At 38.3% G+C, this 17,090-nt stretch overlaps 1 protein-coding gene across 1 annotated transcript; it reads left to right on the forward strand.

Annotated features, from left to right (window-relative positions):
• The first annotated feature begins 282 nt into the window (after positions 1-282).
• LOC139727478 (voltage-gated purine nucleotide uniporter SLC17A9-like) lies at positions 283-16,594 on the forward strand. The gene is made up of 9 exons (XM_071638453.1): positions 283-425; positions 3,137-3,263; positions 4,094-4,313; positions 6,735-6,834; positions 7,294-7,530; positions 10,915-11,011; positions 13,698-13,820; positions 14,494-14,665; positions 15,552-16,594. Exons 1-9 carry the CDS (start codon positions 310-312, stop codon positions 15,719-15,721), a joined length of 1,362 nt encoding a protein of 453 aa, XP_071494554.1. The 5' UTR covers positions 283-309; the 3' UTR covers positions 15,722-16,594.
• The last annotated feature ends 496 nt before the right edge of the window (positions 16,595-17,090 follow it).

Consider the following 17,090-nt stretch of genomic DNA (forward strand, 5'->3'; position numbering starts at 1 on the left):
TATATAATTTGATTCCAGAAGTTAATGAAATTCATTCTAACGTCTTGATCTAAGATTATTTCTATAAAGCAGAAATTTACACGAGTAGGACACCTACGTGTACAAGTTTCCGAGAATGCATTCAATACATTGAGAATCCACACATACGTGTGTACCACACATACGTGTATAACATCGTAAAGTGTATGGCAGCTCTTGTGTCGTGGACGTGTGGATTGCAGTAAATCTGTTCGAACTCAGTGACAAATAGCCACAAACATTTTACTATTATCATGTCCGCTCCGTAAAAGCATGAAGTAAGATCGTGAAATGGCAGCACTTTCATCGGGAGGGTCTCTCTCCTCTGGAAGCAAATCCCCAGCCCCGCTGAAAATCATCCTCGACTCGTCTAGTGAACCCTTTCCCAAGTCTTCTCAATGGAACGAGTAAGTTTTAAGTTTTAAGTCGGGAACGTGTAACAACGTTTTTTACTCTGTGGAATTTGAAATTACAATAAATCTAACTCTAAGACAGTTGTATCCTTAATTAAGAGTTTTATACTGACACTGCAGCAAGTGTATCATTTCATGTCAGACGGATGACGAGACACGACATGTGACACACACACTACACAGTGACATTAGAAAATTTATTGTAATTTCTCATGCAATTGTGATCAAGTATGGAGCTTGGAGGAACGATTTTGTCTGTGAGTTCACTTCAACTAACAAGTAAATTTAGGCCTACTAGTACTGTACATGTATCTTATCGCTTTGTGGAGAGTACTCATTCAAGGTTCAAAATCAAGGTTCAAGATCACTGGTCATTGTTGAGCAGGAAGATTTTTAATTTTAACACCTGAACTTGAACGTGTTGAAGCGAGATGAGAGATGCGAACGCCCAATAAAATGCCATGAATGCCCAACAAATTTGAAAATATACATTCGCATCCCTTGCCTTGCTAAATACTGGAATCTTCTAAGCAGGGCTGCCAACTCTCACGCATCGAGCGTGAGACTCACGCAATTCAACCAATTTTGACTGTCTCACTCTAGTGATAAATGAAATCTCACGCTAAACCCCCAAATGGAATGTACATGACTACAAAAATAAATATATCTCTAAATTCTCTGATATTCTGAATATCGATATGCCCAAGCCCAAAATTTCGAGATTTTCCCGCGCGGGTGCAAAGCTTAACCAATAATCATAATAATCGTTTTCGGTTCGCGCAAAGACGAGCTATTGGATTACGATTGAGTCTACCTATACCATAGCTTGTACTTTTGGCAAATTACAGTACCAGGTACATAGTCGTATGGCTATGACGTGTGCTTTACATCGCTTTACATACACTGACTGTGTACGTAGTATGTACGTACGTAGGTATGTACGTGCGGCCGCACAGCAGGCCTCCAGGCGCTAGCCAGGAGGTCGCTCCGCTGCCCTCGCAGTGTCTCACGCCAAACTCTCACTCAAGGTTGGCAGCCCTGTTCTAAGTTCTAGTTAGTATTCAACTTGCAATTACTTTAATATAGCATGACATTCTTTGTACAAATACCTATTCGGCTAGATTTCTATTCATAGGGATTTGCACAGATTCTCTTGAGGTGCGGTTTAGGACATGTAAAAAAAAAAAAAAAGATTCTGCTCCAGTGTACTACATTTTACTAATCTGTGCAAATCTCTACGATGATTACTTCAAACAGCTATAGAATACAAAGAATGTCAAACGTATTAAGAACTACAGTTTGTATTACTAGCAGCAGATGCGACTATAGGCCTATATCAGTCCAAGAAACCCGCTCATGAGGACCGCTCCCGTGTATGAGGACTGCCCCGCCTCATGAGGACCGCCCCCACGCCTCATGAGGCCCCCTATTCACTTCTTATTCATCTCACATCTGACGTATAAATTGTCGCAACTTTGCACGGTGATTTTTTGTTACACACACGTCCACTATCCATGATGAAAAGAAGAAAAAATCCTGTCTGTTTTTTTGGGGGGGTTTCAAAAATCAAGTTCTAATCAACCGATGCAGAGCGCCCATCAAAACACGGGCGCCAGCGTGTTCGCGCAATGGAAGACTGCCGCACCTAGCAGCCTGATCCGACTGTCAGATCAGCATGCCATGAGGTTGTACACTTGGAAGACTGCTATGTACAGCAAACTTGTACAAAAGACCACCAATTAGTGTATGCCTAACTCTAGTAAACCTGTATGGTAGCCCAACAAGCCCATTGGGCCCCTGCTACAGTAATTTAGTTCAGGGGAAGACTACTACTACAAAATACATGTATTTCATGCTCCAGTGACATTATGTACAGAACTTTAATACCATCTGGACCCTCACTTTGCAATGTAGCTTTCCTCAACCGAGAATCTCTTTTCACTTGCAGCCAATAATAGCAAAGCTATTCCAAGAATTTAGAACCTTTTGTGAATTACATGTATGAGGCTTTGAAGTGATACTCAAGTTAGATTTGTGAATCGGTACTGCTGGAGCTAGGATTAGGGCATGGGTACGGTCCATGCACTGGAGATTTTTAATACCATGATGCAGTTTAGCCTATTCCTTGCTGCCATAAAACAGAATAAAACAAATTGATGGTACTACAAAATGTATTTATGTACAAATTATAGTACCATCATGCACATCTCTCTTGCAGCAGTCTGCATTATAGTGCTTGCTATCATACTGGTCCTCTGCATTACATTGTACCATCCAATATCCTACATTTATTTTCTGCCTCTGATTTACAGAAACATTGTCTGTTTGTGTAAAAAGAGGAATTTTTGTGCATTTCCCATGACCAGAAACTAGCGCAAAAATAAGTGTATGCAAGTACTGTATCTTCATGTACACTGTATTTATGATCTGTAATTATACACCGTAATGTCTTGATTCCATGGAATTAAAAACATGCCAATTTCATCTTACTCAGTAGAGTGCAAAATGATTACCTGTGCAAAAATACAATTTTATCTACTGATACTGTAAATCGTCAAAGGACAGATGTTTACCTAATTCCCAATTGTACTGTACTATATTGTACATGTACTGGTGTAACAAAAAGAAATGCTAGCTTTTCTGAGAAACTGCATGATCTGTAGTAATTTGATATCAATTAAAATGTGATTTTCTTCTGTGCCCAGTTCTGAGAGAAAACTATGGACAGTACTCCTCTTCCTGATGACCACTGTGGTCTTCTCAGCTCGGACAATCGTGCCTCTTGTAGCAGTCAACGTGTCCAAGGAGTTCGGCTGGGACAAAACAGACACTGTAAGCTCCACTGAATTTTATAAGAGATTTCATCACTTCATTTATGTCAAAAAGAAGTCATATTTTTTGTAAGTGCATATACATGATTATGGTTGATAGTTTATTTTTTCTTTTATTGTTCAGTGAGTTCGAAGTCCTCTATACAGCTGTAAACTATTTTTAGAGTATTGTTTTCACAGAATTTACCGTGATATGATTCAGAGATCCATTTACAATGTACTTCTCTTAATCAGCACATGCATGTATCTTTTAGACTAAATACCTGTGATAAACAAGATGCAATGTGCACATTTTCATTTCAGTTGAGTTTCATTCCCATCATGCCAACTGAAAAGACTTTGCTGCTCTACTTTGTTTGTTGACTTTTTATTTACTTAACCCTGCTGAAATGGAACTGTTTGGCCAAAGGCCATCAATAATCCACAACAATTTTTGCACATCCCATCCTAGAAATTGATTGGTGAGACCTGCCACTTTGTATCACACACACAAAAAAATAATACTCTTCACAACTTACATATATCCCATATACCCCATGTAGCCCAGTGTTTCCCAAATACATCCTCTATATGGCATTTTTAGTGATAAGTATCTCTTTCAGTGGTTCAAGATACTGAAGATCAGCCATCCCTTATACGTGTAGTAACCATTATAAAGACACAGATGCTTCTTCAGTACTGCCTGGCATGGATAAGTATGTAGTAATCTTTGAAGTCTTTAGGCATGCAAAAAAGATGTGATGCACTTTCTTCATAGCAGAATAAAGTCTCTTTTGTCACTTCTCCTATACTCTTCTTCCTCTGCCCCTACCCCCTTTCTCTCCCCTGCAGGGTCTTGTACTCGGTTCATTTTTCTGGGGATATCCCATCGCCCAGATCCCGGGGGGCATGATCAGCGACAGGATTGGAGGGGACTTTGTCATCGTTAGGGCGGCCTTCATTTGGGGCACGGTCACAATTTTGACGCCCCTGGTGCCATACTTCTTTGCCACTAAAGGAGGGACCATCATGTCGATGACGTTCCTTCGATTCCTCATGGGACTCACACAAGGTGGGTAGAAATTGCCAGCTTTTTTAGAATACAGTATGTGCAACACTGCACACTGGCAATGGTCTGACAGTCCCTGACCAGTAAAAAATCTCTGTCGGATCAGTAACTTTTTCAGCAATGGACCAGTAAAACATGGAAAATCTGCTACCTACACGTGTACTGGTCAGACAGACAGGTCGGACCAGCATAAAAAATGGGTTAGTGTGCAGCCCTGGCATACGAATGACTCACAAGTGTTCATAGTGGATTTCTAAAACATTCATAAAGTGCATATGAATTGTTTGAACCCACTCGGGTGGGTTTAGATGATTCAGAGGTGCTGCATGTACACAATTCCTCCAGACCCATGGAAAAGACAAACAAACAAACAAACTGTGAGTCACAGGGAATAATTTTCCTGATATTGCAAAGCAATTTGCTGTGCATTTTGGATATGGCTGCTGTTCAAAACAAAATGTAATTTGTGTAACAGATTCACTGCAGAATGTGGTTTTGTTCAAAATATTTGCCCATTCATTAAAATTGCTATCCAATAACAAGAAAGAAAATTCACCCTGAGACATATGTTTCATGAGATGAGTAAAAAATGACTACAAGAATACATAATGTATATCCAAAGTGTGTGCTGATTGCAGTTTTTTGCATGCTTGGTAGTATTACTTAAATCTTGTATTAGAGTACAGGATGCTGGTTAAATGGAAATTGGCATGACTGAAAGGTAAATATGTCTGCAGTCAGTGAAAATATAATCATTTCTTGCATGTGGCAATTGGTCAATGAGATTGCAGGAATTCCCTAGCCCATTTTAATATGAGACACTGTTTTTAATCCAGTTTATACCAGTGGGTTATTCTGTAGTGTCAGTTCTCTCACTTTTCTGGCCCTTTGCCACCGGTATGCACGTACTGTATTTTCAACTTTGCTTCACTCTTTCTCGTTCCAATTTACATCGTTGCTCTTGCCTCCAAGTGTTAATAGTTACCTGTTGCCATGCTATGAAATTAATGTCAAGGACCAAAGTTTGGGCTGCCCCTAGGCAAATTTCAAATCACATGAAAAATTTATAGCCGTTTGATTATGACAAGAGACTTACGTGTAACTGACAGTTTTGAACACGTAGCATTGCTGTCATTTTTTTTTTTTTTTTGCAGAAAAAAAAAAGATTACAGTTACATTGTAAATGTCAGTTATACATCCATGAATAATGTATGTCACAGAGCCACCGTTGCCATGAACTAGTTGATAGTTCATCCATGGACCAGGAAATGATGTTAGCAGAGCACCAAGAAATACCAGATGTTAAATTGTATCAGTTTTTCTTGTCTTCTAGGTAAATTTAATGCATTCTGCAAAGGTCTGTTTTCAGTATATATATTCATCACTGATGCAGTGCCTGAAAAACCTCTTGACAATTGTGGTTTGGAGTTGGGGTTTACGTAAAGTTGTTGTTTTTTAGTCTACCCTTTCCTTTTCTCTTTTGTTTGTGTTAATCGATTCATTTGCTTGTATGTGAATACGTGAAGATAGTCATTGAATGTACAATGTATTGTTTTTAAGTTTTTGTTACATCACATTTTTTGCATATATACAGTCCATGTGTTTTTTCAAAGTGTAAATATGATGGCAATGTAGCACAGTTTTATTGTCGAGCCCACCGAGGTGAGGGGAGACTAAGGGATCACCTGCGGCGTCCGTCCGTCCGTCGTCTGTCCGTAACGCTACAAAAACTTCATGGGTCATAACTTTTGATCAATACATGTAGGTCCGTTTGTGACCAAACTTGGATGGTAGATGTTCCTTGGGGAGTGGATGGTCACCACAAGGTCAAAGGTCACAAGCAGGGGTCAAACTTTTAGAGCCCAATGTTTAAAGTTTTTATGGCACGTTTCTATTATGGGTCATAACTTTTGATCCATAATTCCATTTGTGACCAAACTTGGATGGTAGATGTCCCTTGAGGAGTGGATGGTCACCACGAGGTCAAAGGTCACAAGGAGGGGTCAACAAACTTTTAGAGCCCAATGTTAAGTTTTTATGGCGCATCTCTATTATGGGTCGTAACTTTTGATCCATACACTTGTAGGTCCATTTGTGACCAAATTTAGATGGTAGATGTCCCTTGGGAAGTGGATGGTAACCACAAGGTCAAAGGTCACAAGCAGGGGCCAATGAACTTTAAGGGCCCAATGTTAATTTTTTATGGCACGTTTCTTTTTTACCATAAATTTTTACCCTTTGATATCTCTTTTTATTTGTTATATCTCTTTTTTTTTTAAATCTGTTATATCCCATTCACGTACAATTTCTTGTACCCGAATGGGCGACACACATTATGGCACTTGCGGTGTAAAAACATTCAATCTCAACATTCATTATATACTTCCCTTGTTTGTTTGTTTTTTTTGTTGTTTTTTTACTCAGGTGTGCACTTCCCATCACTTACCAGCCTTCTTAGCCAGAAAGTGTCATCGGACAAGAGAGCTTACGTGTTGTCCTGCGTCTTCGCCTCTAGTTCATTAGGGTCAGTTTGATAGCATGTATGAATCTATGTACGGGACATGTATGTCAAACTCTGCAATGTTCTTGTCATCTTTTTTGAAATCACATAAAGCTTTTTTACCATACATGACTTACCTAACTCCCTGACTTGGATCTAAAAATCAGTTTGAAAGAAAAAGACAGAAAAAAAAGAGAGATTCACTAAAGTTTTCATTTTGTTCTTATCTAGACGTGAATAGAGAGACAGGACCATAAAGACCATTCAATCTTAAAACAAACAGGAAGTCATAGAATATCATTTATAAATACATAGCATCCCTCTTCATGTCAATAATGGTGTAAATGAAAGGGATGAAAATTGTTATGATTGATCATTTTACAATATGTATTTCTTTAATATTCCCTCTAATGATTTCATATGTTTATTCTATATCTTTTATATATATCTTCTTTCTTTTTTTTCTGTTTCAACCCTCTCCAGTACCCTATTAACAGGGGCAATAGGTTCCATTATCATGGAGCACTCAAATTGGCACTACGTGTTCTACTTTTTCGGCACGGTGGGCATCGCCGTGGCGTGCCTCATCCACTCGTACTCCCGTAAGCAGAGGAGGAAAACCTACTTTTCCTTCCAGAATGGAAGGGCGGGGACGACGAAGGAGGAAGACGAGAAGAAGAGCCTGCCTATCATGAAGTTACTCACAAAAAGGCCTTTTTGGTGAGTAAAATGTATCCGCAGTTTGTGACAGTTCAGCTGCAGCCACCCCCCCCCCCCCCCCCCCCCACACACACACACCATGCAAACAGTTGTTTCAGTTAACACACTCAGGATAAGGTAATTACTAACTACATCAAGTAGGTGAACAAACTAATTCATAAAAGTCAATTACTATGAGAACACATATTTACTAAACAAAGCCATTGAACAAAATGTGGAATTTGACTTTGCTATAGAAATCTTCATGACTCATTGCCTATTTTCCATTAGTATCTTTCAGATTTCAAGAAGAAGACATTTTGAAAATGAACGTTTTTGAACACTTTTGAACACCATGTATACTACATGTGCATAATTCATGTGCAATACAGACTTGAGAGAAATGTTAGTGCATTCCAATAGGGCCTTTCAAAATGCCTTTCAAAAAAATGTTCATATTTGACCGTGCACCTCAAAACGAACATAAAGTCGCACACACTGATTTTGCGTGAGGACTGAAAATACGTGAAATGGGTCAACCTAGCCGAACTTGACTTTTTTATATTTTCTGAAAGAGCGGGTCTTCTTTTACATTATGCTAAAATTTGGTATCATAAAACGGGCAGGAAAGTGTGTTTTTTTAGCAGTTTATCTTGAACATTTTTGGTAGAATAGTGTGATTAGATGTGTCTTTAGAATCCCTTTTTCATTTCTGAAAAACCTTGTCCACACACTTCACTTTCAACTCTAATAACTTTTGAAAGGATAGTGCTACCGCTTTGAAAGTTGGCATTAATTATGGACAGAATGTGTTAATGAGGCATGCTTAATTTCAGTTTAATCTGATAATCTCTTCATTGTTGTTACTCTGGTGGTTTACTTCCTGTTTTTTGTCCCATTCATCGCACAGCCAGCACGGTTTGGTAAAGATTAACCCTAAAAAGACTGGGCTATTTTGGTAGCTCGAAAGACTGGGGGGGGGGCCTAAAGGGCCCCCCCTTAAGATCTCGGCCGTGGATCGCGCGATCGCCGCGGAAATTTGCACAATCGTAGTGTGCGATGTAATCTACAAGATCGTATATTTAAATTTTACAAAATAGTCTTCTTTTATTTTATTTTGATTAATTATGCTAATTTATGCAAGAAATCAGACTCTTTGATCTAAATCAGTAAATAAAGCTCCAAAAGTGCTCATTTTTCGTCTAATTATTCTTTGTCGCATTCTTAGCTAATGTACTCGAAAAAAAATTCGGTATCAAAATTAATTTCTTATTTATTTTATTGTTTTATGAATTTCTTATGTATTTCTTTGTTTTTTCGACCTTTTGTTTTTGTTGTTTTTTTAAACAAAATTTGTGGCAGACACTTTTTGAAGCATAATACTCCTAAAACAAATTAATTTTAGCCATTGAGAGTAAAAATAAGCATATTTATATGAACCATGTGAAAAAACTCAATTTGCATTGACTTTGTACACAAAATCACATTTTTGAGCCATTTTCTGCCTCACGTGCATGTACAAAAAGTTATGTAACTTCAGAACCGTACCCCCGGGCGTCACAAATTTGGTGTCAAAATGTGCGGGAAACTCGAAAGAAAAAAGTCATAGAGCATCGCGGCGAGAGCATTGCGTGTTGCTGAGTAATCGCGCGAAATGTCGAGGGGGGGGCCTTTTAGGCCCCCCCCCCCAGTCTTTTTAGGGTTAAGCGCTTGAATAGACACTGTACTTCAGAGCCTTTTTTCTCAGTTCACACTTTTCCTGAGTTTGTGTTTTCTTTCCAATATTTAGATAGGTTAGGAGAGTCCATTTGATTTAAGTTATACATCATTTTAAAGCTTAAAGTCTGCTCTTTTAGAATATGCTCTTAACTAGAATTTCATGTCTGGCGACTTTTTGTTTGTTTTGAGGTGCAGTGTCACATATTCACTTTTTGCATTCAATGCCCTGCAAGGGCCATGAAATAAACGTAAATTGTTGTGTTATGATGTCAACCCATTATCTTTTTTTTTTCTTTTATTGGTTTTAGATGCATTCAGTGACTGACTTCATGGTGACATCATTGACTAGAAAACAGACTTTAAACTATTTTTTTTTAACTGAATCACACAAACTTGTAAAGCCACCGTGAATTGATGAGTACTTTACATTTACGGCCGGTCGAAAGTTTGACACACAATAAAAAAGACAACTGATAATCAGATATACATATAGGAACGATTTTCAAATATGTTGAAGAAAAAGTTCTTAAGTAATGACAGCAGAACTCTGTGATTGCATTTCCTGTTGTTGGTTGCTGTCCTAAGGGGGGGGGGGGAGGGGGAATTCACATGTCTGTAGCATTCAGAACACATGTCTGTATGGTCGTAGCATTTTTAGAAGAGCTCTCAAATAATTGATTCATTTGTAATTATAGCTCTGTGGTACCACTTCAGCTATTAAGAGATCATTAATGTCGTACCACTCTGGCTTGTCATAGTACCATCACAATTACAACTTTCTATTCGTAATTCTCTATTACGGAAAGAGATAACACTTTTTTTGTTGTTGTTATTGCCTTTTATTTCGAAATTGTGCCATACCTTTTGTAAGCTGTCCATACTATACCCTGCAGTTCTACATAGTGAGTGCCTCTATCTATGAAGGGTATTGCCACCCAGTATATTGCATGAGCCCTTGCTTGTGCTCTTGCCTTTTGTAAATGTCACTCAGTATTGAATGTGTCCTGTATACATAATTTTACTATGCAACATATTTTGTGAGTGAGACAGTCAGAGATAATTTTCAGAGGGGTTAAATTTTGGATAAAGAATCACATAGACAGAATTATGTTCCATTTTCAAGGAGCAAAGTTTGGGACACAACATACAATTAATTATATTATGAGAGGTAATGGTTTGGTGCATTGTTGATTATGTAAATTATGTCAGTTGACTGCACAAAAATAAAACCAGTGATTTGAAGTATATGGTATCAACAATAGTTTCAGTGGATTCTTCAATGATGAGATATTTTGAAAACTTGTCGTTATTTTGTCTATAGAGAGATAAAAATTTGGGTTGGGACATCCAATCTTCATTTGTTTCACATCTTTATATCATTTCAAATCTTGGAATCTCTTCTTTTAAAACTCTGGCCTAACCAACAAGTGTTACTGTTTACGTTGAATTCTTGTTGGTGTTGAAATGCAAGGTCATGTGTACAAATATTGTAGAATACATACTTGTTTTATGCTGTGCTGTATTCTATTGCATAAATGAGTTTATTATGTTTTCTGCAACCATCTTCAAGATGGTAAAAAGTATTAAACTCAGAGAGAGAAATAGATAGAGAGACAAGGAGAGAGATGTGGAAGAAACTCCCAAACTTGTACACTTCTTTTGTCTGTTTCTTCCACCCTCTCTCAGGGCAATGGCCATAAGCCACTTGTGCGTCATATTTTCCTTCTTTATTCTGATAAATTGGCTACCAACCTTCTTTAAAGAGGTTTACCCCGAGTCTAAGGTGAGTTTAGTCATGCTTCTCTGCAATGTTTGACCTTTTTTTCCCTTTATGCAAGATTTAATCAATTGCCTCTTTGTGTTTTCTCTCATTCTCCATCTTTTTTCTCTCTTTTTTTGCTTTTTCTCTTCTGTCTGTCTTTTTGTTACATATTTACATATCTCTATATAATTATTTCTCTATCTCTATCTCTGTATAATTATTTCTCTATCTCTAATGATATTTACTTAATCTCTTTCTCAATATATTCACATATCTCTTTCTCAATATATTCCCATATCTCTATCTCAATATATTCACACATCTCTATCTCTCTATTCTGAACATTTGTTTATGTTGCCTCATCCATGCTTGCACCCTATCCTTTCTCCATATTACACTTCACTTCTGTGTGCACTTTACCATTCTGTTGCCTTGTATTTCTATCCCCCTTTGATTATGTCTGCACATCTGTACTTTATGATCACACTCTCATCTCATAAACCACAATTTTTGTTTTGTGCATCTTTCTGCCTGATAATGTCACCCCCCCCCCCCCCCCCCCCCCCCCCCCCCCCCCCCCCCCCGCATTCTCCCTGCTATGCATTTGTGATATTTCTCATTAATATTGTGTGCAATGATGCAATTTGCCCATGAAATGTAATATCGTGGCCTTGGTTTCTCTCACCAACCCCCCTCCCCCACGCACACAAACACACTCCATGTGTTTCCGCTATCTGTACTTCAATTCCCCTCTACAATTGTACATGTCAACGGCTGCCTGCATCATGTGTTTGCACGTATGTGGTATGCCACTCCTAATTTTGCTGTTCTGTCATATATATCATGGATCTCGGATGCATACCTACCAATTCTTTAATGCAATATGATGAATTTGGTACCTAACCTCACTCCCTTTTTTTATTTTTTCTGTTCTTTCTTTCTTTTTTGAGCATGACCTTGTTGACATAACATTTTTACATTTACTCAACCTTTTTTTTTTTCCTTGCCTGAATCTAATGGATCGGTTTACTACACCAAACTGTTCATGGTGTCTCTCTTTGTTTTGTTTGTTCCACCATCACTGCTTCATCTTCTCTGTACCCATCCTCCCATCTGTCAATCCCTTTGTAACTTTCTTACCCCCCCCCCCACCCCTTTTTATGTCAAACATTTCTGTCGGCGCACTTTCACACTCCACGCCCCTAACTTGTTCATTCTCTTGGTCTCTCCTTGTAATTCTTTCCCACTTTAATTCATCTATCCATCCACCTGCCAATGTTTCTGTCTGTGCTTCTTAATCTCTACCTCGCTCTCTTATCCTTCTCCTCCCCGGCTTTCCTTCTCCTCTTCAATATTTTTTCGTTCCCTCGCTCTCGGAAACGACCTTCCGACATCCAGGGGTTTGCTCATAGGTCACAGTACGATGAATTTTACGATGTATCTCATTCTCTCGTGGATGCCAACTTATTTCAAGGAACTTTTTCCGCAAGGCAAGGTAAATTGATGTCTCTATCTGAACCACAGCACATAGCTTGCATTCTTTGAACTGTCCATGTGAGTTGTGTACTGTACACATGGACATGTGCATGGTGTGGCAATTCTGATTTAGACAATTTAATGGAGCCATAAATGCGCTGCCTCACCCCCAACCTAACCCCCTCCCCCTACACCTTAAAGCTAATAACAAAGAGGTATTCAAAGCTTTAAGCAGTTTGAAAATCAACATAATAATCTTGAATATTATGCAAATTTATGAGATGGCATGTTACGTATTCTTGCAAAATGCATGCTTTTTGTGTGATCTATTAAAGTACATTGCATATATGACCTTAATGTCAAAAAAAAAAAATTGCACTTGGCAGCTTTTTCACACTATTCCGATATCCCAATATTATTCCCCCCCCCCTTATGTTTCCCGTATTGATTTATTATTTTTTTTAAGTTTCATATCAAATAGGTTAGAAGGAATGATAATAGTATTTTGCTGAAATCTTACAATGATTTCCCTCAAATGCCCTGTGAAAGTCACGTTTCAGACTTCAGGTTCATCATCCATGAAAAAATGTTACAGGTTCCAGTGACACTATGGACTATTAGTAAATGTACACGTAGCTTAATAGTAACAACAAAGGTTTTCTTTTTTACTGTTTGTTTTCATGATAATACAGATCGAGCATTCCATCTTTCGCTGAGGGTATCAGCAAAAAGAAAACCTCTGTAATTACACTGTCTCCAAGGAAAAAAAAAATCCCTTCATTCAAATAACTAGTAAAGGTCTCACATGTTTAGACTTTGTGCAGAAATGACTTTCTGCACTGAAACATACAGTGTACATGTGTTGTTCGCCCTTTGAATTTGCTCCTTCCTTTAATAGTATTTAGGGTCATCAACACTCCCTTTTGAGTTGTTCCAGAAGAACTCATGTTTCTCTAATAAAATTGCTAGCATTGAAATCATTTTTAAATCTGTTTTGAAAAGTGGAAGTCAAACTAGAGATTTTATTGAAGGTTCTACGTACAATGTATGTCAGGCATCCTCATACAGGTTATTACTGGGAGTTTTGCAAAAATTGTTTGAGAGTTCAGAGTTTTCTCCTTAAGATTTTTTGTTTTGTTTTGGGTTTGTGTGTGTGTGTGTTTTTTTTTTTTATAATAGTTGTGATCACTAGCAAATGGAACGTGACTTTTCCTACCTTCTTCTCACACAGGGATGGGTGTATAATGTTCTTCCGTGGCTGGCCGCCATGCCTGCCTCTGTTACAGGAGGGTGTCTGGGAGACGCCCTCATAGCTCGCAAAGTGCCTGTCGGAATCTCCCGGAAAGTCATGCATGTGAGTCTGTATTCTTTGTCTCTTATCAAGAAATACATTTGCAAATAAATGAATAGATGTATAGATAAATAAATCATTGATTTAGCTGAGATAGCATAACCCATTATCCCAGAAATAACATTATTATAGGGTTTGGTCCCGTTTCTATGCATTTTATTTTAATGTCCATTGCTAGTATTACAAGAGGTAGAATAAAGGATTTGCCTTCATCTGAACCCTCTTGTCGTCGTCTACCATTTTTTTTAAATTTCAGTTGCAGTATCACCAAAAACTTTTGAATTGTTAACTTCATAATGATCCTTACAAATCAACACCCCATCTAAGAAGAATTTATAAGAAAATTTTCTGACTAAACGTGGTCAATTTTTACTTTTTGATTTCTTTTGTGTAATTGTTGGCTATTGTTTAAGGTTACATATCCTCTTTCAATGCAGATTGAATTATTCTTTTGAGGAAAGCATTTAATCAGTAAGAATTACCCATTCAAGGTAACTTTCGAACAATCTAACATGCTTTAAGGTGAGAGCAGTTGTTTACGCTTTCAGCTATGATTAAGTCATTTAATTAGGATCTGCTCCAACATTTCATAAACATATACATGTATATCAGTCCCCCCCCCCCCCCCCCCCTCCCCCACTTCCTTTCCTGAATTTATGCTTCTCTCTCTGTATAGACAATATCCATGTTTGGAATGGCCTTCTCCCTCCTCTGTGTCGGCCTGACAGACAGTTACCATGCCTCACTCATCCTCATGGTCATCGCCGTCATGTCTCAGGCGTGTTGTAACAGCAGCATACCGCCCAACGCCCAGGACATTGCCCCAAAGCATGCTGGGATGGTGTTTGGTAAGTTGTCATTATTTAGTATTTCTTTGGGGGTTTTTTTTGTGTTACTGCCATATTTTTATAGCAGCCTTTGTATAATCATGCTGAAGACGGATGCTGTGGAAATGTTCCCCAAACAATTCAACTTGTGCTTCACTCATAACTGAAATAGCTTTGAATATCGACAAAGCAATTTTCAACATCATCGTCCACTGTTAAGTTGTCATCCATAAGTCGAATCTTCCACATTTCACTGCAAGTTATAGCCTCACTTTCAAACTGGAAAGGATTAATTTCCACATATTGTGTTTTGATGACATATTCTTGAATACAACTGTATGTATAGAGTCAACCCTTTGTGATCTCTTGCATTGATAAAGTGTTATTTTTTTCCTTTTTTTAATCTTTAAGATACAGAAATTAAGTTTTTCTGCTACATTATAAAGCCCCAGTAGTTGTGGGGAAATACTGTATGGGTGGTCTGATTGAATTCAGCGTCCACTTGAGACATTTTGAAAACCACAAATAGCTCCCATCATCCAAGTGTTAGCGAATATGGGCATTCAAGTGCAAGCTTATCAATACCAGACAAGATTCTTTGCCTATGTGTGTACTTGCATACAAAGTACAGAACTATGCCACTACTCATGATGCATATTCTTCTATTACTGTATATGCCGAATATTTCGCGAGGTTTGTATTTTCGTGAAATTAAAGACATGCAAAAATATTGACTCTGATCCAGATGTGAATGTGACGAACCCATGTACTCCTCTCCGTTCGGTACAGGACTCCACGATCGCAAATTTAAACACTCGCGAAACTGCCGGGAATTCCCGATTCGCGAAAATTTAGACTTGCGAAATAAATGGCGTATACAGTACTTTACTCCTTTTTTTCGTGCCAGGCATAATGAATGCGATGGGTGCGGTGCAGGGCTTCGTCGGGACCTACATCGCTGGCTGCATCCTCCACTCCACCGGCAGCTGGTCTGCCGTCTTCAACATGTCGGCCGCGGTCTGCCTCTTCGGCTGGTCCGTCTTCACGCTCTTCGCCGTGGGAACGCCCGTAGTATGACGTCATTGCCTGCCTGCCCGCCTGCCGTAGCTCAGTCAGTGGATGCTGTTCGCACAATCGCATCATGGCTGTGTAGCTATTACATGAATTAAACTTTTGTCAATGCAACTTGAGATGCTTAGTCATGGAAATGTTTGCCAAATGATAGCTCAATTTTTGGAGGGCCTGTATTTTGGTTTTTGACAGATGACTTGATCATTGTAAGTTGCCTGAGTAATTCTCTTGTATCTTGAACTAAATGACTCTTTTTGAAGAATTTTGTCTTCGTTGATATTTATCTTGTTTTATTATATGCCACAATTCTCAGTGGTTATTCTATGGTGTTGGATATGACTGATTACAAGAAATCTTGCAGAGGTGATCCTGAAATACTTTGTGTAGTGAGATCATTACTAGTATCAAACCTCCCAACCGTTTTGAAGTTGGAGTAGAGAATCTGAATTTTTACCATTTCCAAGTCTTGTTTCAATGAGCGTTTCCTATTTTTCTTGATAATTTTACTACACACTCCTATGGGAACTGCTCTTTCTTTTCGACTTTTGAGCCAAATCATCCCTATTTTTCAATCAGAAAGGTTGGAAAGTCTGCTAGTATGCATGTAGTTTTGGTTTAGGTGGGGGTTCAATTTGTAACTTGTTGCAGAGTTATTAGAAGCCACTTATATGAAATATTAAAAGTCATAAAATTCGAAGAGGAATTCAAAGTTTCTTTGAAGAAAATAGGCTTTGAAAGGGTGGAGATATCCAAATGCAAGGTAAGGAAAATTGCTCCTAAAAAAAAATGTAGTCCCACCTTTTATTTGGACCTCTTTGATTGTGAATATCCCAGCCATTTCAAACCAATTTTCATCAAATAAACTTTAAATCCTTGTAGAATTGTATGCTCTATCATATTTCATAAGAGATTTTTTGTTATTTCACACACACACACACACACACAAGTGGAAACATGAAGCCCCATCTGAACCAAAACTATTCCATCCCTTTATCCCCTTCCATACATAATTTCGGAACTTTGTATTGTAGGCCTAATATGGAAGCCACCATGTTCACATTTGCATAGGGTTGCCTTTCCAATCAAATCTAGCTGTAGAGGATTTATTAGTACTGTTACTCAAACCCTTGCCAAAGATTCATCAAGCTCAATAGAAATCAGGGATTGTCAGGTTAGGGATTCAATGACCCCCCCCCCCCCCTCTTCAAAAAACAAACAAAACAAAACAAGTATTGATAGATCAGTGTCAATTCTCACATTCTTTGAACATGTTCTCCATGAGACAAAAGTATGAAAATTAAAGCAATCCTGTGCAATGACAAGATGAACAAACAAAACAATGCAACTCTTGTTTTAACATTCTCATTATTTGCAC

This window comes from Diadema antillarum, unplaced genomic scaffold (assembly GCF_040938485.1).
Source record: "Diadema antillarum isolate AM-2024a unplaced genomic scaffold, OU_Dant_1.0 seq00000133_RagTag, whole genome shotgun sequence".
Classification (NCBI taxonomy): Eukaryota; Metazoa; Echinodermata; class Echinoidea; order Diadematoida; family Diadematidae; genus Diadema; species Diadema antillarum.